At 52.6% G+C, this 23,396-nt stretch overlaps 1 protein-coding gene across 6 annotated transcripts in view; it reads right to left on the bottom strand.

The window, feature by feature from the left end:
* Positions 1-767: 767 nt before the first annotated feature.
* Positions 768-23,396, bottom strand: part of FGFR1 (fibroblast growth factor receptor 1) — a 60,326-nt gene continuing 37,697 nt past the window's right edge. For 3 of the 6 annotated variants that reach the window (XM_025393301.1, XM_025393296.1, XM_025393297.1), the window contains 16 exons: positions 19,896-20,162; positions 18,561-18,650; positions 18,137-18,309; positions 16,015-16,138; positions 14,414-14,604; positions 11,707-11,851; positions 9,457-9,653; positions 7,863-8,008; positions 7,508-7,629; positions 6,946-7,056; positions 5,494-5,684; positions 4,423-4,545; positions 4,197-4,267; positions 3,789-3,926; positions 3,547-3,652; positions 864-3,433 (listed from right to left, as the gene is read on the bottom strand). In XM_025393301.1, coding sequence (XP_025249086.1) covers positions 3,257-3,433; positions 3,547-3,652; positions 3,789-3,926; positions 4,197-4,267; positions 4,423-4,545; positions 5,494-5,684; positions 6,946-7,056; positions 7,508-7,629; positions 7,863-8,008; positions 9,457-9,653; positions 11,707-11,851; positions 14,414-14,604; positions 16,015-16,138; positions 18,137-18,309; positions 18,561-18,564 — 2,019 coding nt within the window. In that variant the 5' untranslated portion in view covers positions 18,565-18,650; positions 19,896-20,162 and the 3' untranslated portion in view covers positions 864-3,256. Of the gene's footprint in view, positions 3,434-3,546; positions 3,653-3,788; positions 3,927-4,196; positions 4,268-4,422; positions 4,546-5,493; positions 5,685-6,945; positions 7,057-7,507; positions 7,630-7,862; positions 8,009-9,456; positions 9,654-11,706; positions 11,852-14,413; positions 14,605-16,014; positions 16,139-18,136; positions 18,310-18,560; positions 18,651-19,895; positions 20,163-23,396 lie in introns of all 6 variants that reach the window. The other 3 variants (XM_025393300.1, XM_025393299.1, XM_025393298.1) reach the window with 3 other exon arrangements.

Raw genomic sequence — 23,396 nt, forward strand, 5'->3', positions numbered from 1 at the left:
TGTAGAGATGGGATTTCACCATGTTGGCCAGGCTGGTCTGGAACTCCTGACCTCAGGTGATCCGCCTGCATCAGCCTCCCAAAGTGCTGGGATTACAGGCGTGAGCCACCATGCCCAGCCACTTTAGGCATTCTCTAAAACCCAACTGCAGTGATGCTAGATGTGGCCTGTGTCTCACATAGAATTCTGCTACAATAGAGAGGTGGTGGCCACTAACACTTATGGCCTTGCACTTGTGTCATGTCTAATTCTATACTTAAATCATTCCAAAACAAGCCATATCAGTGCTGTCCAATCAATTTTCCTGTAATGCCAAATCTAGGCTAAAGAGTTCCCACTCACCACCAACACATACTAGCAGGTAGTAGTTGGACCAATGTGACCTGAGAGCTGACTGGTGGTTCACCTAATGCCAACTGAAACTTCAGCTCGCTGGCTCCACCCAGTGGTAGCTAGTAAGCACAGCAACCTCATTAACATTGAGACAGATTTCCTCCCTCATCTGATGTTCAATCTTACTTACCTGAGATCAATACATTACATTAGCAGGGCCAAGGGACCGATGATCTTCAGCCTATGGCAATTAGAAAAGACGGAAAGGCAGTATTGATTACTGCTGTGGTGATCCCAGCCCTAATCTTTTAACCCTCAGGAAACCAGACAGACTCAGTGCCTTGATGGCACAACATCTTCATTAGATAAACCGGATTCCTTTCCTCAGGAGACCCAATCTGGTCCTCTACGTAAAATGGCCATTTCATTTTCTCTCAGGTCAATTTCACTCTCTTTTATGTGACAGCTAGTGCAGTCTTTGGGGAAATTCGTGGGTGATTTGAGTAGTAACAGCAAGGACATCACTGTAATTATGATAGTGCCATATATTTTTCTAGCACCTCTCCCAAGGGCTTATGAAGCCTTTTAGAGTCTTCATCCCTTCACACAACATTGCTTCAAGGTAGGGCCAAAGCAGAATATCATCACTGTTTTACAAGGAAAGACACTCCTGTGTGGTCTCAAAGCAAATGCTAAAAGCTAAAAATTCCTTTCCCAGCTCTTCACCAAATGCCTTCTTTAAACATAAATACACATTGTAATGTTAGCAGGTGCGTATTTACAGAGAGAAACAAAGATAATTTTACAATAGTGACCAATACTGTAGCTGCCAAAAAAAATCCTAGCTCAGAAATTTAAAGCAGCAATCCCATTTTCCCTACAGAAATGAAAACATACTGAACTTTCTTTTGTATTTAGCAGTAATCCAGCAAAATGTAAGCTTTAATATAGCGACTGAGGAGTGGTAGTTTGAGCCATGAGGTACCGGGGAGCCAGAATCCGCCTGGTGAGGACAGTGATGACCAGCAGGTGGCAGAAGTAAATTCCAAGCAGCCGAAAAAACAAAAGCATTCGGAGAATTTTCCCCCCTTCCTGAGGGGTAGGGTGGAGTTTGGACAGGAAGAACTGTAAGAAGCCAAGATCTGCGACAGTCCCAATAAATACAGTCTGGTCACAAGGATACAGGAAGGACGATCTGGGGAGGAATACCAACAAGAAACGAAGCCAGGGACCTGAATGCAGAACTAGCCTCAGGTGACATGTTCTCCTGCACTTACAAGCACCGGCAAAACCACGCCCACACAGATGGGGGCAGACACATGTCTGGGTTTCAGTTCCTGCAGACCTTCATCATTTGCTTTCCTTTCTGTTTTCTCTGTCGCCCAGGCTGGAGTGCAATGGCACAATCTCGGCTCACTGCAACCTCCGCCTCCCAGGTTCAAGGGATTCTCCTACCTCAGCCTCCTGTGGAGCTGGGATTACAGGCACGTGCCACCATGCCTGGATAATTTTTATATTTTTAGTAGAGATGGGGTTTCACTAAGTTGGCCGGGATGGTCTCGAACTCCTGACCTTAAGTGATCTGCCCACCTCGGCGTCCCAAAGTGCTGGGATTACAGGTGTGAGCAACTGTGCCCTTGGCTACCTCTTAATCACTTTAGCTCTACCTGGTGGCTATTCCTAGGTAGGTGGCCCCTCCCCAGCCCAACCCCACCGGTTTCCTTGGAGGAAACCATCCATGGTGGTTGGCTGCTGGGCCTTGACTCTCCGCCCAGCGCGTCTAGTGCATGGATGGGGTTCCTGCCCTCGACGCAGACATCTTCTTTTTCTGACTTTCCAAAAGTAGCGGAGAGGCAGGAGGTGCGTCGTGAGGTCTGGGTGCAGGACCTAGGAAGAAGAGGTTACAAGGACCCTGCGCCAGGAGCGTGCAGTGCCCTCGGGACAGACCTAGCCCCAGGGCCCGTGGGTGTCTCTTCTTTCCAGTGGACATTCCCACCCTTTTCACACAGCCCATAGAAAAATGAAGCAGCAGCAATTTTTATTGAGGGACCTAAACTGAAAATAGGTTTAGAACATAATTTAAAAAAATAAAACAGCAAAAGTAGCAAAAAATATATGACCTTTTTAAAAACATTTTCCTTTTTTTTCTTTTTTCTTTGTTTTTAATATATAGCAACTGATGCCTCCCAGCCACCAGGAGCATCTTACCCGATGGGTAAATCTCTGGTAACGACCCTTTTAAAAAGACATGTAAATATATACTCAGATTTATACACTTTGTGTTTTCTTCATAGCTATGTACAGAGCCCCCAGTTCGGGGCTGGGCCCCAGGGCCACAACACTGCCCCCAACCTGGCCTTCACTTCACCATCCTCTGGTACCAGGCATTTGGTGAGCAAAGCAAACTAGTATCGGAATTAGTAAGCCACTGGCACCACCCATCTGGAGCAGAGGTCACCTTCGATCGAGGCTCGAAGCACTGACCTCCCTACTGCTGTAGCCCTGAGGACAAGGCACCTGCCACCAGAGTGCAAGGGGATTACGGGTGAAGGCGAAACAGACCAAACCGACACGAGAAAGCTCAGGAAGCTCTCACTTGCATGCCTGTTCATCGGCTCCCACTCCCCGCCCTCCAGGCAGTGCCTGGTGGCAGGGAGGGGTCTTGGTCCAACATCTGGGAGGGGATGAAGTGGCCGGCAGCAAGGATCTGCCTCTTTGCACCTCTCACCAACAAGTGGAGAGGAGGCGGAGGAAGAGGTGAGCTGAGCGGGGTGAAGGCAGGCCACACAGGAAGGCCCCCGGTAGGCAGCGGGCTCCTGCCAGCAGGAAAGGGGACAGGGACGGACAGGCAGTGGGCCTGGCAGGGGCTGTGGGTGAGGGTTACAGCTGACGGTAGAGTCTGGGGAGGGCGTGTGGGTGGCAGTCAGCGGCGTTTGAGTCCGCCATTGGCAAGCTGGGCTGGGTGTCGGGGCAGGCAGGGCTCCTCGGGCAGCGGCTCATGAGAGAAGACGGAATCCTCCCCTGAGGAGCATGTAGAGCTCCGGGTGTCGGGAAAGCTCGGGGAGTACTGGTCCAGGGGCATGGACAGGTCCAGGTACTCCTGTGATGGGCGAGAGGAAGCAGTGATGGGCCGGGCCCCTCCTCCCTACTCAGGGAGGTGCATGCACGCAGTGGGGACAGCCTGAGCTCTGGCTCTGGCATGGGCAGCCTTACCTGGTTGGAGGTCAAGGCCACGATGCGGTCCAGGTCTTCCACCAGCTGCTTGAAGGTGGGTCTCTGTGAGGGCACTGCATGCCAGCAGTCCCGCATCATCATGTACCTGCAGCAGGACCGTAAGGTCAGGGAGGAAGGGCCGCCTACTGGAGATGGACACCCTCTCATCTAGCCCCCTGCCCCTCAAGCCCACTCTTGCCCCAGGGCCTGGCTCAGGGCCTCCGACATCTCCTCGGGCTTACAGCTCGTTGGTGCAGTTACTGGGCTTGTCCATGCGGTGACCCTCCTTCAGCAGCTTGAAAAGCTCCTCCACAGGCACACCAGGGTATGGGGAGCCGCCCAGAGTGAAGATCTCCCACAGGAGCACCCCGAAAGACCACCTGCAAATAAGCAGAGAGCCACGGGGTGTTAGAGCTTCTCCGCCTCCCCTTCTCCAGCACAAATCCCCCAACCAGGGCAGTGCCAGGAGACAGAGTGGAGAACAGATCAGCCTTTCAACATCTGGAGCAGAGGAAATGACCACAGACAATGTTTTGTTTTCCTCTCTGGGGTGGAAGGAAGACTCCTCAGTCCAGGGAGAATGCAGGACTCTGCAAGTGCTAGCAGCTCTCTATCCCACACCTCCCTGGCAATTGCTGTTACAAACTCACACATCACTCTGGTGGGTGTAGATCCGGTCAAACAATGCCTCGGGCGCCATCCACTTCACAGGCAGTCGACCCTGAAAGCAGCACAGGGGAGGTTGGGGTGGCCCCAGGCAGGGCTGTGAGAGCACAGGTGGGAAGGGATGGGGGGGGGGGGGTTGGTTCTGAGCCCACCCCACTCCTAGCTTCTCAGATGAAACCACCAGCATAGGGCAGCCCTGTTGGCACTCACATTGGTTGTCTTTTTATAGTAGTCGATGTGGTGAATGTCCCGTGCGAGGCCAAAGTCTGCTATCTTCATCACATTGTCCTCTGTCACCAGGACATTCCTGGCGGCCAGGTCTCGGTGTATGCACTGAGGACGGAGGAAGGGAGAGTGGGAAGCGGGGAGGTGAGGGAGCTGGAAGGCTCTGTGGGGGGGGGCTGCCACCCATGCAAACTGGCCGACTTGTGTCATAGGACTTCTGCCACACTGCTCTGCCCCCGAACCTCTGCTTTCCCTCCTCTAATATTCTCTGCCAGCATCAGGCTTCTCATCACAGCAAGCGCTCCTCCCTTCCCTCCCCAAATGCTGGCCCCTTATGCCTCTGCTGGGTCTGCAGGGGTGCGTGCTCCTGCCTCCCAGCACTGCAAGTCCACATGTGGCTGGGCTCAAACCAAGCCAGCCCTTACACACCAAACACTGCACTCTACACTCACAGACAGTTTCATTTTATCCTCATAACAATTCTACAACAGGTATTGTTTACTTTCTTTTGAGACAGGGCCTTGCTCTGTCGCCCAGGCTGGGGTGCAGTGGTGTGATCATGGCTCAGTGCAGCCTCAAACTCCTGGGCTCACGCTAGCCTCCCATCTCAGCCTCCCGAGTAGCTTGGACTACTGGCACGCACTACCACACCCAGCTAATTTTTTTTTTTTAAAGACAGGGTCTCACTATGTTGCCTAACCTCGTCTCAAACTCCTGAGCTCAAGCAATCCTCCCACCTTGGCCACTGCACCCAGCTGATATTATTCTTATTTTGTATTCGAAGAATTTTAAGATGCTAAGTAGCTGCCTGAGGCTACGCAGAAAGTGGCAGTGCACACATCTGACCTTCTATCAGTCTGACCCCAAGGCCACCTGGCTACATGGGTTCTCCTGACTCTGCGGTTCCCAGAGAGCCTAAGACAACACACAGGGTACACATGGCCAGTGCTCAGTGCATCTACAATGCTACCACAAGATGACAAGTCACAGGCTGGAGGACTGGGGGGGCTCTGTTCCCACCCTGGCATTACCCAGGGGAGCCTTCAGGTTCCACACCTTCTTGGAGGCCAGATACTCCATGCCTCGGGCCACCTGATAGGCGCAGGACACCAGGTCCTTGGAGGAGAGCTGCTCCTCTGGGTTGTGGCTGGGGTTGTAGCAGTATTCCAGCCCCGGGGGCCTCCGGGCCTGCAGGTACTCCCGCAGGTTGCCCTTGGAGGCATACTCCACGATGACATACAAGGGACCTGCGGGCACAGGAGAAGAGGCCACGGGGCCAGCAGCAGGTGAGCAGGTTTGGCTTCACCTCAAAGAAACCCCATCCCCAGCAGCACACCCTGGCCACCTCCCCTCTCCTGCCTCCTCTTAGGGCACGTGGGAAATCCATTCTACTACCCAAAGAAAATCAGAGAAATAATTATTCCCTGCATAGTCCAGAAAATTCTCAAGCAACACTGGGGTAAGAGCCCCAGTTTGTCTGTTTATTTATGTTGAGATAGAGTCTCGCTCTGTTGCCCAGGCTGGAGTGCAGTGGTGCAATTTTTGGCTCACTGCAACCTCCGCCTTCTGGATTCAAGCGATTCTCCTGCCTCAGCCTCCCAAGTAGCTGGGATTACAGGCATGCACCACAACGCCTGGCTTGTTTTTTGTTTTTTGTTTTGGGATGGAGTTTTGCTCTTGTTGCCCAGGCTGGAGTGCAATGGCGTGATCTCGGCTCACAACAACCTCCGCTCACGGCAACCTCCGCCTCCCGGATTCAAACAATTCTCCTGCCTCAGCCTCCCGAGTAGCTGGAATTACAGGCATGTGCCACCACGCCCAGCTACTTTTTGTATTTTCAGTAGAGACAGGGTTTCACCTGTTGGCCAGACTGGTCTCGAACTCCAGACCTCCCTCAAGTGATCCACCTGCCTCGGCCTCCCAAAGTGCTAGGATTACAGGTGTGAGCCACTGTGCCTGGCCTATTTATTTTATTTTTGAGACAGAGGGAGTGTCTCCCAAGCTTGAGTGCAATGGCATGATCTCGGCTCACTGCAACCTCCACCTCCCGGGTTCCAGCAAGTTCTTGTGCCTCAGCCTCCCGAGTAGCTGGTATCATAGGCATGCACAACCAGGCCTGGCTAATTTTCATATTTTTAGGAGAGACGGGGTTTCACCATTTTGGCCAGACTGGTCTCGAACGCCTGATCTCAAGTGATCCACCTGCTTTGGCCTCCCAAAGTGCTGGGGTTACAGGTATGAGCCACTGCACCCAGCCTGAGCGCTCTTAGCCCATAATTACTCAGCTGCCTCTGTTAACACACCATGTGTGTGAATCTGGGTATCTGTATTCTTGAATGAACACCAATGAGCGAAGCCCAGACCCCGAAATAACACATTTTAACCTCTGCTAGTGTGGCCTCTCTTAACCCCCTTCCCTAACTGTGGCTGAGAGAGGCCTTGGGACTGATACCGCAGCTCAGATCTTCTGCCGGCTGGGCAGGGAAGGCCAGTCTGGCCGGTACCCACCGTCCTGCGTGCAGGCCCCCAGCAGGTTGATGATATTCTTATGCTTCCCGATCATCTTCATCATCTCCATTTCTGAGATCAGGTCTGACAAGTCTTTCTCTGTTGCGTCCGCTTTAAAGAACATGTTGAGACTCATTTACTTGGGAAGGGAGGGCAGGATAAAGGCTAAGGGAGTGGGGTATGTGTCGAGGGGCTGCTTTTCCCTGGGACTTGATTCTCTCCTCCCCACTTCCATCCAAACTTATTTTCTCTTCCGTCTAATGGGAGTCGTTGTTGCAACAGGTGGTAGTGAGTGGGCAGGGATGTGGTGAGGAAAGCCTGCAAGCGATGGATCCAGGATAAACACCTGACCACAGCCCAGGTTGATACCAAGGAACAGAGTGAGGTCACAGAACAATCTCAGGGTGCAGAACACCCCCTCCACTCCCAGGTAACCCCAAGCAGGCAGGGGAGCAGGTGTGGGCAGCAAAGGCACCAGAGAAGCTGTTCTGCTGGGTCCGAGGCCTGCTGCTTGCTTGGAACGGGACAAGATTTTCTTTGCAAGGACAGAAGCATCACTTACACTTCAACATCTTCACAGCCACTTTGGTCACACGGTTGGGTTTGTCCTTGTCCAACCCGATGGCCTCTGCCAACACCACCTGCCCAAAGCAGCCCTCTCCCAGGGGTTTGCCTAAGACCAGTCTTTCAGGGAAAACAGAGAGTGGCATAAGTTGGGGCTGGTAAAGTTCAAACCTTGAGAGGCACCCCATCTCCACCTCTCTGTATTTCACCCAACTGCAAGCAGAAAGTGGCAATGTTTCTGCAGGCATTTCATGAACCTTCACCACCCAGAAGGTGTTAGTATATGCACCTTCCACCACTAGAATAGCAAGCAAGGAATGCCTTCAAAAAGTTGGGAGTTAAAGTATTATTACCTGTCCCGAGGCAGCTCCCAGCGAGGGTCTTCAGGAAGCTCATACTCGGAGACCCCTGCTAGCATGGGAGTCCCACTGGAGGAGAGCCGTGATGGCCGAACCAGAAGAACCCCAGAGTTCATGGACGCACTGGAGTCAGCAGACACCTGCAAGGAAGAGTGGGGTCACCCTAGAGCAAGGAGCGGGGTCAGGGGTGACTCCTTTCAATTCCTAGTCAGGGCTTCCCAACAATGGCAGACACGTGTCTGTGTATCTGATGTTCCTTCCCCAACACAGAGTGTTTCAAAGACCATGGCAGGCCAGGAGGCCCAACTTCTAGGACTGACCTATTTCTGCCATGAGCTGGCCTTTCTAGACTTCACTCACCTTTAAATTAAGCAGACCAAATGCACCTCTTCCAGCTTGACATTTTATAACTGATCATCGCAGTAACAACTCTGTTCTCCTGACTCTTTGCAACTACTTTGCGTTAGTTTATGGATTCCTAACTCCCAAAGCACCTTCCAGAATGAGCACAGGCTTCTGAGGAAACGGCCACTCTTGCACACACCCTCCCATGCAGAAGGGTGGGCATACAGGGGACAAGGGTATGGTATGGCTGATAATGGTTTGGCTGTGTCCCCACCCAAATCTCATCTTGAATTCCCACGTGTTATGGGAGGGACCTGGTAGGAGGTCACTGACTCATGGGGGCAGGTCTTCCCCGTGCTGTTCTTGTGATAGTGAGTAAATCTCACGAGATCTGATGGTTTTTTTTTTTAGACGGAGTCTCGCTCTGTCGCCCAGGCTGGAGTGCAGTGGTGCGATCTTGGCTCACTGCAAGCTCTGCTGCTGGGTTCATGCCATTCTCCTGCCTCAGCCTCTCGAGTACCTGGGACTACAGGCGCTAGCCACGACGCCCAGCTAATTTTTTTGCATTTTAAATAGAGATGGGGTTTCACCGTGTTAGCCAGGATGGTCTCGATCTCCTGACCTTGTGATCCACCCGCCTCAGTCTCCCAAAGTGCTGGGATTACAGGCGTGAGCCACCACACCCAGCTGATCTGATAGTTTATAAAGGGGAGTTTCCCTATACAAGCTCTCTTCTCTTGTCTGCCCCCATGTGAGATGTGCCTTTTGCCTTCTGCGACTGTGAGGCCTCCCGGGCCACGTGGAACTGTGAGTCCATTAAACCTCTTTCTTTTGTAAATTGCCCAGTCTTGGGTATGTCTTTATCAGCAGCGTGAAAATGGACTAATACAGACAGTCCTCTTCTCTACCCTGCATCTCTGCACTTCTAAGCAGCCCTTGGGGACAGTTCAAATTCATGTTATCAGCTGCACATTCCGTCCAAATAGGACTTCCTCCCAATCCATGTCCCAGGGGTCCGGAGGACTTGCAGTGGGATATGGAGGGTGCAGGAAATTCACGGGCTACGCTAGCTTGAAACAGACTCTGGAACACTTAGTTCATGACATTCCACTGTGCCTTGCCCAGAAGCCAGAAAACAAGGCCCAAAGTTGTAGATTAGGGACAATGGGAGAGGGCAGGGCATTAGAGGCCCAGAGAGAGAGGTGGTGCTGAGTGTGCAAATCCCCCATCTACTTTCTGTTACCTGTCTGCGCAGAGGGATGCTCTTGGCCAGCTTGTGCACAGCCATCTGGCTGTGGAAGTCGCTCTTCTTGGTGCCACTCTTCATCTTGTAGACGATGACCGACCCTACCATGCAGGAGATGAGGAAGGCCCCTGTGCAATAGATGATGATCTCCAGGTACAGGGGCGAGGTCATCACCGCCGGCCTCTCTTCCAGAGCTGAGTCAGTGCGAAGAGGGTATTAGCAGGCTCGGAGGGCCCCGTCCATGCGAGGTCCCGCTCCATTAGGAAAACAACACCTATCTCCTGTGTCTTGGGAACTTTTAGGGAGGAGAAGAACTACGGCAGGTTCTAGCTAGGACCGGAATTGTGGCACGAGGAGGATCAGACAACCCCCTGATCTTGGAGGCTGCCTTCAATGGACTCGAGCCATGGAAGAGGGATGGCCTAGAACCATCGTGCTACATCCTCATTAACTCCTGAGCCTCCTCGCTCAACTGGACTGGAGAGGTACAGGCACCCAGGGACCCTGTAAGGGCCAACTGAGAAGTCACTTCTGTGTGCCTTTCTTGGTCTCCTTTGGGAGCCATGGCCCTTCTCTGCAAAGCCTCAGCACTGTGTGCGTGCACTTAACATGCAGGGATAGGTGTTTCTGAGTCCTCTGTCCCTAAGAAGCCACAGGGTCCCTGAAGGCAGGGTTGGTGCCTCGTTTATTTCTGCAGGCTACAGTACCTGGTGATGGTGGCACTCACAGAATGAGGACAGAGGACAGGAGGGGAACCAGCCTGTGCCCTGCTCAATGTCCCACTTTGGGTCTGTGTCATCTCTGTCGGGGCACACAGGTAAATATTTACTCCTAGCCAAACCACAGGCAAAGCTGACTTAATTTCCAAAAATAAACTTTTCTGGTAGTTCTTACGAATTCTACTTATAGGTCCCAACTCCTAAAACTTAAGGAAATGCGGCAGCAGGGGGCGGGGTTGCATTTTGTTATTCTCTTCTCCTACCTTCCGATTAGAATTCACCGCCCCTCCCCCCCATAGCCACAGCAGCTAAGCCAGTTCGGTCCACCTTTCCCTTCAGCACGGAAGGCTGGGAGGCTTTCATCCCAGCACGTGCAGCACTGGTTTCACGGAACACGCTTTGCCCCACGGGTGTGGACACCCTCCTCCTTCCACAGGCCTCCTCCCAACCTTCCCCTTTAAAACCCAGCAGCCAGCCATGAAGGCGGCACCCCTGGGAACCCCCCCAGAGAGGCATGAGGCACGACCCCAGACTGAGCCCAGAGGAGAACGTCCCAAGGTCTGACGAGGAGACAGCAGAGCTGATAACAGGGAGAAGTGTTGCTGTTTTTTCTTTCCCTGATGTTGAGGAACGAAGACAATTGATTGGGAGCACATGGGGAGCACGGACAGGACCAAGACAGGGACGACGATAAAAACAGAACGCTTTTCTGCCTCCAGTACGGGCATCCGTAGACCCTGACAGGCAAGTAGGGCAGAGTGGGAAAGGAGGGGAGAGAGGAGAGGGCAGTGCCAGCAGGAACAGCCAGACCCACATGCAGGACATTCCGAGAGACAGCAGCAAGCCCTGGCCCCGCGGTCACCAGCCACCACCCTGAGCAGGCTGCAGGCTCCTTCCTCCCTGGCTCAACACACAGACTTCCCCTCTTGGGAGAGGAGAGACGGCAGCAGCCAAAGAGGATACATGGGCGTCATGAAGCCTGCTGCGGCTGCCTGAGACAGGCCTTTCTGAAGGCAGCTCAGTTCACCTGTCCAGGCTGACCTCTTTCTCCAAAGGCAAGAGGATGGTAGTACAGAAGGGTGGACTGCCCCTTTGCAAGCAGCAAGCCCCACCCCTGGGCTGAGCACCTGAGAAAGGAGAAGAGGCGTAGGGCCCTATCTGAGACTTTTCAGACACTCAGTGCCCAGCGGACTGGGGAGACTGCTGGACCCAAGGATGGAAGGAGCCTGCCCTGGAGGAGTCCGGCTGCAGGGTAAACCCAGATTCCGGGCATGCATTGCAATGGCCAGGGGGAGAGCAGAGGCAGGTGTATGGGTGGGAGGCCTCCGTGCGCCTGCAAAACTAGGGAAGCTCTTCTCTGAGCCGAGAGGATTCAGCTCTGAAAGCTGGGGCAGGATGTGGCACCAGGCAGGCAGGAGCCCATTCTTCCAGCTCTCCTGCCTCTGTGTCTCCCCGAGCCCGGAAATGCATGCTCCCCCCGTGCCCGTGGCAAGGGCAGGACATCGAGAGGAGAAGTTACAGTGTGTACCTTCCAGAACGGTCAACCATGCAGAGTGATGGGAGAGTCCGATAGAGTTACCCGCCAAGCACGTATACTCCCCTGCGTCCTCAAAGGAGACATTTCTTAAGTGAAGCACCTCCATCTCTTTGTCGGTGGTATTAACTCCAGCAGTCTAGAAGAGACAATGGAAGCAAAATGGACAAGCATAGGACATGAGACCTCTAAGAGACGCAGAGCAAGGGAAGGAAACAGAGAGAAGGGGGACCAGAGGAAGAAACGCTCCCCCGCATCTTCTTTGCAACAAGGAACAAACGAAAACCACCAGGCAGCAAAACCTGTTAGAGGAAGAGGGTGAGACCCTTAGGGAGGAACTCCGGCAGACCTGAGAAGATGACGGCTGGTTACGACCCTTCACCAGACGCTGGCAGCCACTGGCCCATCCGAGCATGCGGGCGGTGAGCGGCATGGAGAAATGGGGCCGGCAGGCAGGGGCTGTTTGGTTTCAGGTAAAGATAGCCAGGTGAACACAGGAGGGATGGCGGGGGCTGCAGACACACACATGCGCACACACACACACTCGCGCGCATGTGTGCATACACAGCCAGCAGATGCGAGTATGCAAGGGAACGCCTAACCCCTTCTCTCTTTTTTAAGAGATGGGGTCACATTCTGTCAACCCAGGCTGGGGTGCAGCGGCATAAATGTAGCTCACTGCAGCCTCGACCTTCTGAGCTCAGGCAATCCTCCTGCCTCAGCCTTCAGACTAGCTGGGACTACAGGCACACACCACCATACTTGGCTAATTTATTTAATTTGTAGAGATGGGGTCTTGCTATGTTGCCCAGGCTGGTCTCAAACTCCTGGCTTCAAGCGATCCTCCCACCTCAGCCTCCCAAAGTGCTAGGATTACAGGCATGAGCCACCGTGCCTGGCCTATGGCCCCTTCTCTTAACCACCACTCACTCACACCTTCAGTCTGAAGTACTATTTGTAACACAGCAAGACCGTGTCCCCGTGAGTCCTCGCATGGATCCACACACAGCCAAGGAACACACAGAAGGCAGAGAGGGAGCCCGCAGACACCAACACAATACCAAACCAAACCAGCCTCCCAGGCCGGGTATTTTTCCATGGCTCTGGGCACTAGAAATACAGTAGGGTGGCAAGGACAGTCCGGTACTGGCTTCTCCGCCTGCCCCAGCAGCTTGGGGCCTACATCAAATCCCCAGCACAGGATCCCATCCATCTCCCCATTACCTTTTGCCACAGGTCTGGTGACAGTGAGCCACGCAGACTGGTTAGCTTCACCAATATAATTGGAAACCTTACACACATACTCCCCGCTCTGGGCCTCTGTCACATTGAACAGGGTCAGCACCTCCGCATCCGAGCTATTAATCCCCGAATGCTGGAACAAACCAACGACACACCAGTCAGTTGGGCAAACGCTGAGACGTGGCCACGCATGTTGCTCCCGTGTAACTTTCAGGCAGGCCCAGGGAGCGAAGGGAGATGTTAAGTGAGATTTATTATCTTTCCCTTTTAGATTTTTTTTTTTTTTTTTTTTTTTTTTGAGACAGAGTCTCACTCACTCTGTCACGCAGGCTGGAGTACAGTGGCGTGATATCAGCTCACTGCAACCTCCGCCTCCTGGGTTCAAGCAGTTCTCTTGCCTCAGCCTCCTGAGTAGCTGGGACTACAGGTGCCAACCACTATACAAGGCTAATTTTTGTATTTTTAGTAGAGATGGGGTTTCACCATGTTGGCCAGGCTGGTCTCAAACTCCTGACCTCAAGTGATCTAAAGTGCTGGGATTACAGGCGTGAGCCACTGCGCCCGGCCTTCTTTCCCTTTTAGAAGGACAGAACAAGTGGACTTCAAAAGTCCAAAGCATTTGATTAAAAAAAAAAAAAAATCACTGCTTCAAAAGGAATGTTCTATTTGTGTTTAACCCACTCCCTCCAGGACTAGAGCAGGGGTTGTGAGTGGGGACAGTGGCCAATGACCTACAGAGCAGTTTTAGCACCAGTAGCAAAGAGAAGAGAAGGGAGGGCCAGTATATCTCTGAGACAGCCAAGCCAGGGGAGGATGAGGTCTAACTCTGGGACAAAGAGGTAAACAACTTTCCCAGCTTCTGGTTCCTTCCTGTTGCGAGATCCACTGGAGATTTAGGCAATTACCTTCCCTGGATTAATGGAGCATTCAGGGACAATGAATGTCTGGGAGTGAGAGGAAAAAGGAAGAAAATGCCATTCATTACTCCTCATATGGCTTAGAATTTATAGGTGGCATCTGTTTTTCCAACTCTTCATAAAAGATGCTCTTATCATGCACCCCATTTGCCAGAAAGATTGTACGTAACTCAGAACGCAGGGCTAAGACTGGGAAATGCTTGTCGGAAAGGCTCTGGTTTCGGGCAATGAAAAGGCAGGGATCCAAATGCCTTCCTCGCGTAGCTGACCCCAAAGCCCCAGTGACGTTGCTCTCAAAAATTATAACAGACCAGCATCACCCATCCCTGCAGCCCTCTGTTCCCAGCTCACCTCCACTTTGTGACCTCTGTCACTAGTCCTGGGGGATGTGGCTAGATCCCTACCGAGATGGAGTGTGTGTGCCTGAAGGGTGAGGAATGATCCCATTCGGGGGCACTGAGCCTGCCCACAGGAACTTGAGCCCCCGAGACACTGGTCTCCTTCTCAGCAGTCTGGCCCACGAAGACTGGTGCCGTGATTACCTTCAAGATCTGGACATAAGGCAGGTTGTCTGGACCAATCTTGCTCCCGTTCACCTCGATGTGCTTTAGCCACTGGATATGCGGCTGTGGGTCACTGTACACCTTACACATGAACTCCACGTTGCTACCCAGGGCCACTGTCTTGTTGGCGGGCAACCCTGCTTGCAGGATGGGCCGGTGAGGGGACCGCTCTGTGGAAGAGGGGAGAGGAGGCGCTTGTCATGGGGACCTTGCCAGGGCTAAAGAAGGGTGGGCTCACCTGCGTCCCACTTGGCTTTCCCAGTGATGGGATGTAAACCTCCCAGCACTTCTGCTGAGCCCAGGCCTCTCAAAACAGAGCAGGGGAAAGGGACACCATCTCTTCAGGCCCTAAGCCATCAGGATCCTCCTTCCCAAGGCAGTCATATTTATAGTCACAGTAAATCGCTCATGCTTTAATGGAGAACCTTCTAACTCAGTTGCACCCCCAGACCTCAGCATCACCTGCTCCTCCTTAAGTAAAACCAGAGTCACTTAGACTCCTGCTGTTCAAAGTGTGGTCCACCAGCAGTGCTACCAGCATCCTTTAGGAGCTTGTTAGAAATGCGGGATCTCAGATCTTACCCCAACCTCTTGGATCAGAATCTCCTTTTTACTTTTTTTAGAGGCAGGGTCTCACTTTGTCACCCACGCTGGAGCACAAGGGTGTCTTCATAGCTCACTGCAGCTTGGAACTCCTGGGCTCAAGTGATCATCCCACCTCAGTAGCCTCAGTTACTCAGTTGGGACTACAAGTACATGCCACTGCACTAGGCTAATTTTTAAATTTTTTTATAGAGACAGGATCTCACTGTGTTGCCCAGGCTGGTCTCAAACTCCTGGCCTCAAGCAATCCTCCTGCCTTGGCTTCCTAAAGTCATGGGATCACAGGCATGAATAATCCCATTACGCCACCTGGAGCTCATAAGCCACTGCGCCTGGCCACAATCTCCTTTTTAGACCATATTATCACAAGAAGAACACTGACTGAGAGACTCTGTACCCAATGATCTCTAGGGAGTGATTTTCAGAACTCCTAGAAGGCAAACGCTGTGGTAATCGCTCCAAGAGGCTCAACATTCTTCCTAGAGTCTCCTGTGATGCCCTGAAGTTGGCACAGGTGTACAGTTCTGCATCAGCAAGGTATCTCACCTCTCTGAGCCTCACTGCCTGTGCTCCTGTGCAGAGCTAGACTAATACCACCTACCTTGCAGGTGTGCCACAAGCATTACAGAGCAGGTATTTAAGGAGCCTGGCACATTGCTGGCATTAAGCGACAGCTCCTGTTGCGCTACATTTAACACCTCTCCAACAGCATCTCCTTCAGGACAGACTCTGAAACCACCTTCCATTTCACAGTGACAACCAGCTTTGACATGTGTTACTGTCTGATCTTAACTCTATTTTACAGATAAGAAAAGTGAGACTCAAAAGGGAGAAGTGACCTGCTCAAGGTGACAAAGCCAAGAAGTGCCAACCGCTATCCTGACTCTGCCCCTAAGAAACCTGGACACCCCGGCTGTGTTCTCCAAGCTCAGCTCTTCCCGCTAAATGCATTCCTCCTGCCGCCTCTGTCCTCTTACCCACGACATCCAGCTGGTAGGTGTGGTTGATGCTGCCATACTCATTCTCCACAATGCAGGTGTAGTTGCCCTTGTCAGAGGGCACCACGGAGTCCATTATGATGCTCCAGGTGGCATAACGGACCTGAGGAGAAATGCCGAAGGGGTACTTTCAGAGTCTGAAGGAAAATACAGGCAGAAGCCCCATGACAATGTTGGCACCCCGTGGCACCTGCCCTCCATATCAGAGTCTGGTGGCACAGGGCTCCAGGCTGCAGGGTTGGCTAGGACAAGGCGTGGATTGCCCCCACTACCAGCCCGTTCACACTCTGCAAGGTGGTAGATGGGGTGTAAAGACTCTGGAAGTCTCCACTGTGACGTTCAAGGTCATTCGTGATCTGGACAGATGTGCCTTCTGCAAACACTTCCAAATACACCAGGAATGTTCCCAACTGTGCACCTCTCCTATTATACGAAGAATCCAGCCCCTGCTGCCCTTGACAGCTCATTTCAAAAACCATCTCCTCCAGTCCAGTCTCTGGTCAGAACCGTGCTCACCCTTTCCTCTGCCTACCCAGGGCACTGATCACAGTCTGCTTTTTACGGTAGCCACTCATGGACATTTGACTCTGATGAGACTGGAAAATTTTTATGGGCAGGAACACTGTCTTGTAGCATTTAAAGCATGGTGTCTTGCATGTAGTGAGTGCATGGTGAATTAATTTAAAATGTTTCTGGCTGGGTGCGGTGGCTCATGCCTGTAATCCTAGCACTTTGGGAGGCCCAAGAGGACAGATCACTTGAGGTCAGGAGTTCAAGACCAGCCTGACCAACATGGGGAAACCCCGTCTCTACTAAAAATACAAAAATCAGCCGGGCATGGTGGCCTGCACATATAATCCCAGATACTCGGGAGGCTAAGGCAGGAGAATGGCATGAACCCGGGAGGCGGAGCTTGCAATGAGCCAAGATGGCATCATTGCACTCCAGCCTGGGCGACAGAGCAAGACTCCGTCTATAAATAAATAAATAAATAATGCTTACACCCTTTAAGTTGGTAATTTCACTTGTAACAATCTGTCCTAAGGAAGCACACTTAAAAATGCTGACAGAGATTCACTGCAACATTATTTATTATGGTGAAAAGCCAGAAAATACCTAATATCACAAAATAGTTCATTAAATTATGGGACTTTTTTGTTGTTTTTTGGAGACAGAGTCTCACTCTGTCACCCAGGCTGGAGTGAAGTGACATGATCTCAGCTCACTGCAACCTCTGCCTCCCGGGTTCAAGCAATTCTCCTGCCTCAGCTTCCCGAGTACCTGGAATTACAGGAGCCTGCCACCACGCATGGCTAATTTTTTGTATTTTTAGTAGAGAGGTTTCACCATGTTGCCCAGGCTGGTCTCGAACTCCTGAGCTCAAGCAATCTGCCCGCCTTGGCCTCTCAGAGTGACAGGATTACAGGTGTGAGCCACTGTGCCCAGCCAAATTATGGGATTTAAAAATAATGGAATCTTATATGTTTCAAACATTCATGCTTGAAATATATCATGAAGGCCGGGCGCGGTGGCTCAAGCCTGTAATCCCAGCACTTTGGGAGGCCGAGACGGGCGGATCACGAGGTCAGGAGATCGAGACCATTCTGGCTAACACAGTGAAACCCCGTCTCTACTAAAAATACAAAAACTTAGCCGGGCGAGGTGGCAGGCGCCTGTAGTCCCAGCTACTCGGGAGGCTGAGGCAGGAGAATAGCGTAAACCCAGGAGGCGGAGCTTGCAGTGAGCTGAGATCCAGCCACTGCACTCCAGCCTGGGTGACAGAGCGAGACTCCGTCTCAAAAAAAAAAAAAAAAAAAAAAAAAAAAAAGAAATATATCATGAAAACACTCATGTTAACAAATGACAAGGCAAGGAAATTATTATACATGACGTGATCAACTATGTAAAAACCATATTACACAGAAAGAAGACTGAAGAAATTTTTAAACTTTATTTGCATTTTTTTGCATTTAAAAATTTTAATACATAACCTGTATAGGTAGAAAGTATTACTTAAAACAATGAAAAGCGTGTAATCAGGACTTCCTAGCTCGGCCTCCCCTGTTCCCGTTACTCAACTTTCGCATGCACACACACGTACCTTGTAGCCTCCAATCCTGTGGTCAGGTTTGAATTCTTTGCCATTTTTCAACCAGCGCAGTGTGGGGTTTGGGGTCCCACTGGAAGGGCATTTGAACTTCACTGTCTTGGCAGCTGGCACCGCATGCAATTTCTTTTCCATCTTTTCTGGGGATGTCCAATATGGAGCTACGGCTGCCCGGGGAAAGCCGAGAGAGACAGGCAGGGTGGGGAGGAGCAGCTGGTCAGGCTCAGGAGCAGGGCCCAGGCCACGACCTGGGGGTGCCCTGCCCATCTGCCCAACACCTGTGAGCAGTGCCTGGCACTTAGCAGAACAGGCACCGTGACCCCATGTGCCCTCTCTTCCTCCCCTTTCAGCCTTCCCCTCCCCTCTTAAACCCAACACCCAGACCCAAAGGGCAGTAAGATAGGAAACAGTGTCTCACGCATACGGTTTGGTTTGGTGTTATCTGTCTCTTTCTCCTCTGAAGAGGAGTCATCATCATCATCATCATCCTCTGAGGAGGGGAGAGCATCTATGGGAAGAAGAAGGGCACTGAGGTTCCTCCTAGGGACCCCTAGATTTCGCCAAGGCTAGTGCAGCTCCAGATGAACACAAACACCCTCCCCATGGGGATACCAGTCCCACTTCTCCCTTCATCTCTTGGTGGGATGGCAACTGTTTAAGAACAGTTCCTGTGCGTGTTTCCTTCCTTCCCCAAAGCACTGCTCCCACTGCCTGGAAGCCTTCACACTGGGTGGTTCCATCAGGGTCAGCTGTTCCTCTTTAACTTAATTCCGTCCTACATTCAAAGGCTCTCTCTCAACTTGTGGTACTACCTGGGTGTGCTGGTGCCAGGCAGCGTGTATTCTTCTTTGGACGGCTAACTACAGGGAAACCAGGCAGGTCTAGACACATTGTAGCTAGATGCTATTTCCAAACGATGGGCTAAACACTCCACAGTCAGAATTTTTCTAGCATGTGTCCACTAAGATTTGGGGGCTGCCCTCCCTAACCAGAGCAGATAGGGCACCCGACACCCCGGCAGCTGCCAACACCTCTCCCCAGTAAGTATTTATTTCTTGTAAGAGCAGGCTTGATACACATGTTATCTCACCCATCAGGGTTCATGCCAGATCTTTCTCCAGTCCTTCCTATCACCTTTGGGGATCTGGTGCCAAGTCCGCACCCCGAGGTACAAAAATGGCATAAAGAAAATTTCAGCAACACTTCCTCAACTCCTGGTTTTGTGAAAGTCACATTCTAATAGTGGCAGGTTCCCAAGTTCACAGAGCTCCAGGGCTCCCTGGCTGCCCTCGCACAGCTCCCTTGCAGTGCACCTGGGTTCCTCTCCAGCAGAGCAGGGATCCCACCACCTGTTCGGGGGCTCTAATCACTAAGCCGAGTACCAAGTCCAAATGGCAAGGGAGTGATGGGGTGGAAGCTGGCCGAGCACCACTTAGCCTCCTGGAGATCTGGGCAAGCTGTGGTGGAAAAAAATCACAGGGTCTTAACATCCCAATAGCCCTGGCAATCACCTCCGAGGTGTGTCCTGGAAGCCCCAGATCTCCGGCCCTGGGGCCCGGCCCACCCCACCTGGTCACCCCTCTGAGAGCCAAGCCACGCGGCAGGCAGGGAGCAATGTTAGTGGGCAGCAGTTTCTGAAGCAGAGTGGGGGCAGACCACGGAGGGGGAGGAGGTTCACCTTCCCCTGATACTGGCAGAGAGGGGTGGAGGGGGTGGGTCTAGGGAGGGGCGAGGGCACGGCTTGGCTACCAACCTGAAACATTGACGGAGAAGTAGGTGGTGTCGCTGCCCGAGGGGCTGCTGGTTATGCAAGCATAGAGGCCGGAGTCCGCGGGTACGGAGTCCTGCACCTCCACCTCCTCCCCTGTGATGCGGGTGCGGTTGCTTTCTGCCAGCTGCACCCCGTCCCGCAGCCAGTTGATGCTCTGCACATCGTCCCGCAGCCGACAGCGAAGCTGCAGCAGGTCACCGGGGTGGACCAGGAAGGACTCCACTTCCACAGGGGCTCCCCAGGGCTGGGCTGCAGCCACCACGGGGCCGGGAAGGGAGGCCAAGGGGCGAGAGAGGAAGACAGGGAGAGGGGAGGAGGGGAGAGACAAAGGGAATTACACTGGCCACACAGAGCCGCACCGTCCCGGGCATCACTTACTGGAGGCTACTGAGCCGGGGCAGTGGGAGTTGGAGCATGGGTCAGTGGGGAAACAGCTGGCTGCCTGGGAACCCCCATCTCTTTTCCACCCCACTCCTCCAAAAGTCAAAGGAAGAAAGAGGCAAAGTTAGGAAGCAGCTGTAGCAGCATTAAGCGGATCACATTTCATTTCCCCCCATCCTAAGGGGAAAGGTCAGCCCTCCCCAGGACTTCTTTGTGTCCGGAGTTGCCCCCTCCCCGGACACTCAGTTCTTTGCCAAGATCCCCACTTGCCAGAGGAACACCCCATTTCTTTTGGGATAGCTCAGCCTCACCCTTCCCTAGCAACAGCTGAACAAACCCCGCCCCTCAAAACCCCAGCAGCCCCTGCCCAAGTCGAGAGAAGGCAATTTGTCAACCAGGGGCTGACCAGGATGTGTGTGATTCGGCGAGGGTGGGGGTCTCGCCCCCGACATGTCAGATGCACATGCTGGGAGGGGGCAGCCCAAAGAGAGGTCAGCTCAGGGAACCTCTCGCTAACAGGTGTCAGGGCAGGGGATTTGGAGCTGCTGACTATATTAGAACCAGAGGCCACAGCTGCCATAAAACCCACACTTGCTCTGGCAGCAGGAGCTGTCGCACACAAAGGTCCTTTCTCCTCAGCCCTCTGCCTGGGCACACCCTCTCAGGCCCCCCACCATCCACTCTCCCTCCCCGTGCCCCGTCCTTCTCTGCCCCTGGGTGGGAGTGCTGGACCCACCGGGGTGTCTGCACCTCACACAAGATCTGATACCACCAAGAGCACCTGTCCCTCCCCTGACCAGTGCCTCTTCCCACACGCGTTCAAGAAGGCCCCTGGCCCAGACACACTTGAGTCCACCATGCTGGGCTGTTACCCATCTCCCAAACACACCCCTCTGCACTCACGAGGGGAAATGAAGTTTCTATTTCCTTTTAGGATGTTCAAACGTACTCCTGGAACCTTCCACCTCTCACCTACCACCCACACCCCGCCCACAGCCTTGGAGAGGACTTTTCTCACCATCTGTTCACCCTAAGAGACTCTGGAGAGCAACTGTCGCTCCCCAATGCGATGCACAAGGCTCTGAAAGAGCATGCTCTCCCTCAGCCCCTGCTGTGGCTCACGCCTGCCCCAGCGGCCACAGAGCCCCCGACTGTTTCTGTCCAGCTCTCAATACTCACTCTTCTGTCTCAGCCTAGTTGTTGACTTCTCCTCGAGGGCGGTGCTGACTCCGAGTCTGGGTTAGGTGCCCTCCCCTTCCTGGCACCTGTCACACTGAAGGGCAGTCCTCTTTCTGAACCTGAGTGTGGGGATGTGTCATCGGTACCTTCAAATCCCCAGCGTCCACCATGATGCCTGGCGCCCAGGAAATGCTTGCTCAATAAATACCACATGTGCAGTCACCCTGGCTCTTCACTGCCTTCCTTTCTAATCTCCCTTTTCTCTTTCACTCCTCCTTATTTGAAAAAGAGTCTTCCTGAAGTGCTCAACAGGCTTCCGCTAGAAACCTTAAACATGAGAATAGGTGTCCCGCGCTTCAGAAGTGACCAGCAACTGACAGGGACTGACAGTGGTTTCTCTCACGGGGGCTGAGGTTGCAGGCCCAGTCCTGCATTGACCCATGGGCTTTATCTTAAATAAGAGTTGTCAGACACAAGGGTGCTGCTTTAGAAGGGCTCAGACACCACTAGGCTTGCACACGTTTATTTTTGTGAGTCCGGTCAAGGGGAACACCACAAAGGTGAGTAGACCACACAACTGATTAAAAATAAGCTTTTGTGGGCCTTAGAAGAAGTTCTTCTTTCCATTTTTAATGGTCTGTGGTTTTGCCCAATGAAGGTAGGGGAAAAGCAGTTTAGACTCGACTCTTAAGGAACAGAGCAGACACTCCTATTGATCAAATCTCATTTCCCTCAAATGACCTCAGTGATTAAATATTTTGCAGCTTGTGATCTGTGCAACCCGTTGGTCAAGAGTAAACTTGAATTCTTACCCTCTGGCAACCCAAGGCCTATTGCAGCCTGGTCCCAGAGAAAAAAGCAGCTCCCAAAGACAAAACCGTAGCAAAGAGAACCCCCAGGCTTTTATTTCCCTCCAAGAGAAAGTAGCAAAGGAACACTGGCCCTGGTGAGACCCGCTCTAGCTGATACCAGCTTGGATCCGTACCTTCCTGACGGTCCCAACCAGAACGTGCAAACAAAACTCCACTATACGTGATCTCTAAAAGCCTCAAGAACCAGCTTGCTTTCCTCCTGATGCAAGCTTAGACCCCAGTTCCCTTCCAAATGTGGCTCAGGTATGCTCTATCCTCTCCCTTTCCCAGAATCATCTTGGGATAATTTTTTTTTTTTTTTTTTTTTTTTTTTTTGAGATGGAGTTTCACTCTTTTGCCCAGGCTGGGGTGAAGTGGTGCGATCTCAGCTCACTATAACCTCCGCCTCCCGGGTTCAAGCGATTCTCCTGCCTCAGCCTCCTGAGTTGCTGGGATTACAGGCGTGCGCCAACACACCCAGCTAATTTTTGTATTTTTAGTAGAGATGGGGTTTCACCACGTTGGTCAGGCTGGTCTAAAACTCCTGACCCCGTGATCTGCCTGCCTAGGCCTCTCCAAGTGCTGGCATGATCCACCACACCCGGCGGGGATGATCTTTTAAACGGCCTCCCTGGGGCTGCAGCTCAGACTCCCGCTTCCAAGCCATCATGTGCTTGACATTATTTTTCTGATCAAAATCTACCCTGTGTACTGAATAAAATTCACATCCCTGCCTCACCTTCAAGACTCCCTGCAATCGGCTTCCACTCTCTCCAGCCAACCCCATTCTCTCTACCAGGGTCTGTCCCTCCCCACCGCCACCCTCCCCACCCCCCAGTCGGGATGCTTTCAGCCCCAGCTGCATCCTCCCTGGCGTGGCAAAGCTTACTCCATCAGGAGGACTGTCAGCGCTACTCCAGAGTCCTCCTGCCTCAAACTACTCAAAGTCCACCATCCAAAATGTCCAGGGACTGGGCGCAGTGGCTTGTGCCTGCAATCCCAGCACTTGGGGAGGCTGAGGCAGGCGGCTCACTTGAGCCCAGGAGTTCAAGACCAGCCTGGGCAACATAGT

This window comes from Theropithecus gelada, chromosome 8 (assembly GCF_003255815.1).
Source record: "Theropithecus gelada isolate Dixy chromosome 8, Tgel_1.0, whole genome shotgun sequence".
NCBI classification, from domain to species: Eukaryota; Metazoa; Chordata; class Mammalia; order Primates; family Cercopithecidae; genus Theropithecus; species Theropithecus gelada.